General features: G+C 40.8%; 1 protein-coding gene across 1 annotated transcript in view; it reads left to right on the top strand.

Annotated features, from left to right (window-relative positions):
* Positions 1–596, top strand: part of RSBN1L (round spermatid basic protein 1-like) — a 31,305-nt gene extending 30,709 nt beyond the window's left edge. Inside the window, exon 8 of the mRNA XM_010152345.1 lies at positions 1–596. Within this exon, the coding sequence (XP_010150647.1) occupies positions 1–308 (308 nt within the window). The 3' untranslated portion in view covers positions 309–596.
* Positions 597–1,770: the final 1,174 nt, after the last annotated feature.

Here is a 1,770-nt window from a genome sequence, read left to right as displayed (position 1 = left end):
AGCAGGAATTTATGCCGATAAAACATGAACCTCTTGCATCTCACCGAATAAAAGAAGAACCCATGAATGTTGATCTTGCTGAAAAGACAGTGGCACCTAGTGACGCCGGGGGCCAGAACGTTCAGACTAGACTGGATCACGTTGAGTTGACAGCTTTTAAGTTGGAAATGGAATCTAAATTTGAACCTGGCAACAAGGACTTACAAGGCAAGTTATGCCCTGGGGGTCACATACATCCAGATGATACAAGACAACATAGTTCATATCCAAAACTGCATGGACAAAGAGAGGATGATTTTTTGTGCTAAATTTGTATATATGGTTTTAAATTCCTTTTTAAACTTAATGATGTAATAATGTAAAGATTCATAAGTTCTGTGGGGCAAGTTTGTGACTTGCCTTCGCATCTGTTACAGAAGATAGTTATGTAGCTTTGTAACATTCCTCAGTGCCTGTCCATAACTGTGAAGTATCAAAGCACTTAGGGCCAGATGCACTGTAAACACTGCAGGTTTAACATAAAGAAGTCTTTAAATAATTTTGAGTTGTAGGTTTTAGAGTAGAGCTGACATTTAACATATATATTTTTTGTAAGATGAGCCAGAATTCTTTTTGACAATTCCAGGCTTTTCCATAGAGCTTATTTATACCAATTTTTTCATTTTAAATGTGTCAGCACTGTAGTGTAAATATCTTTTTTAAAAATCTTTTTAGTGTGATTTATACTGAAATGTGAGCCGCTTAATAAAGGTTCATAATAACAGATTGCTTTTATTTTTGGGTCTGCAAAAAATAATTCAGTTAAACTTCCTCTCTGAATGGTTATGTTTCTACCTGCACAGGATGCCCTTAGCTGCCGCTGTGGGGTGAGGAGCTGTAGCAAAGCGAGGTAGAGCTGAGGCATTCTTTGTAAATCGAGATTGGCCAGAATGCAACTCAGTCCTCCCTTCACAGGATTCCTTGCCGTTGCTCATTAAAGGCACTCCCCTTTTCTGTCAGCTGGTCATGTGGAACAGAGAGGCAAACCTTCCCCTGCTGTGGTGGATGGTTGGACACCCAGTGAGCTCCAGGAGCGCTGCTGTAACTCTGGGCATCTCTCTAGATGAGGTGGTGCAAGGGAGCAAGCTCCCTTCTGTGCTTGCCTCTTCTCCTGGCTCAAGTCACAGTTAAGACAGTTCATTTCACATTAAAAAACCCCAAACCAACCAACCACCCCCACCCCCAGCTTAAATTAGTTATCTGACTAAAACAAATATTAAAACAGTTACTTGTTGAGCTCAACTTTAGCAGTGATCTGTAATTCATGGTGACGCATTTGGATTAGAATTGCTCCCTATGCTGGTAGTCCCAGGCAATAAAGATACTTGCCAATCTGTCCAGTAGGAAGGTTCCTCATGAGTCCCGGTTTGGAAGCAAGAGTCCTTTAATTAAGAAAGTAACAGTGGTGTTCAAGTCAGTTGACCTCTCTCCCCACTTACAGAATGCTTGAGTTCTCTTAAGCCGTGTTGTGAGGGAGCGGGGTTTCAAGGCTAGCTAGCATCTGACGTAGCAATGGCAAAGCCTCTTGTAGTTGAATATACTTAATTCTTTGTGTAACCTATTAGTGTACAGTTCAAACACATCTGAATAATACTTCTTTTCCAGGTAGCTACAAATAGCAGTAACTGAGCTACAGCCTGTCCTTCAACAAAGTATTTACAACTTAAGAACCTAGGCCTGTTGCTATTTCCAAAGCCCTCTGTATCTCTGTGTTTTTGGGGTGGTGTATTT

Source organism: Eurypyga helias, unplaced genomic scaffold, assembly GCF_000690775.1.
Source record: "Eurypyga helias isolate BGI_N326 unplaced genomic scaffold, ASM69077v1 scaffold15995, whole genome shotgun sequence".
Taxonomy (NCBI): Eukaryota; Metazoa; Chordata; class Aves; order Eurypygiformes; family Eurypygidae; genus Eurypyga; species Eurypyga helias.
The sequence above is the reverse complement of the archived record's forward strand: the minus strand, read 5'-3'. Positions and strand labels throughout refer to the sequence as shown.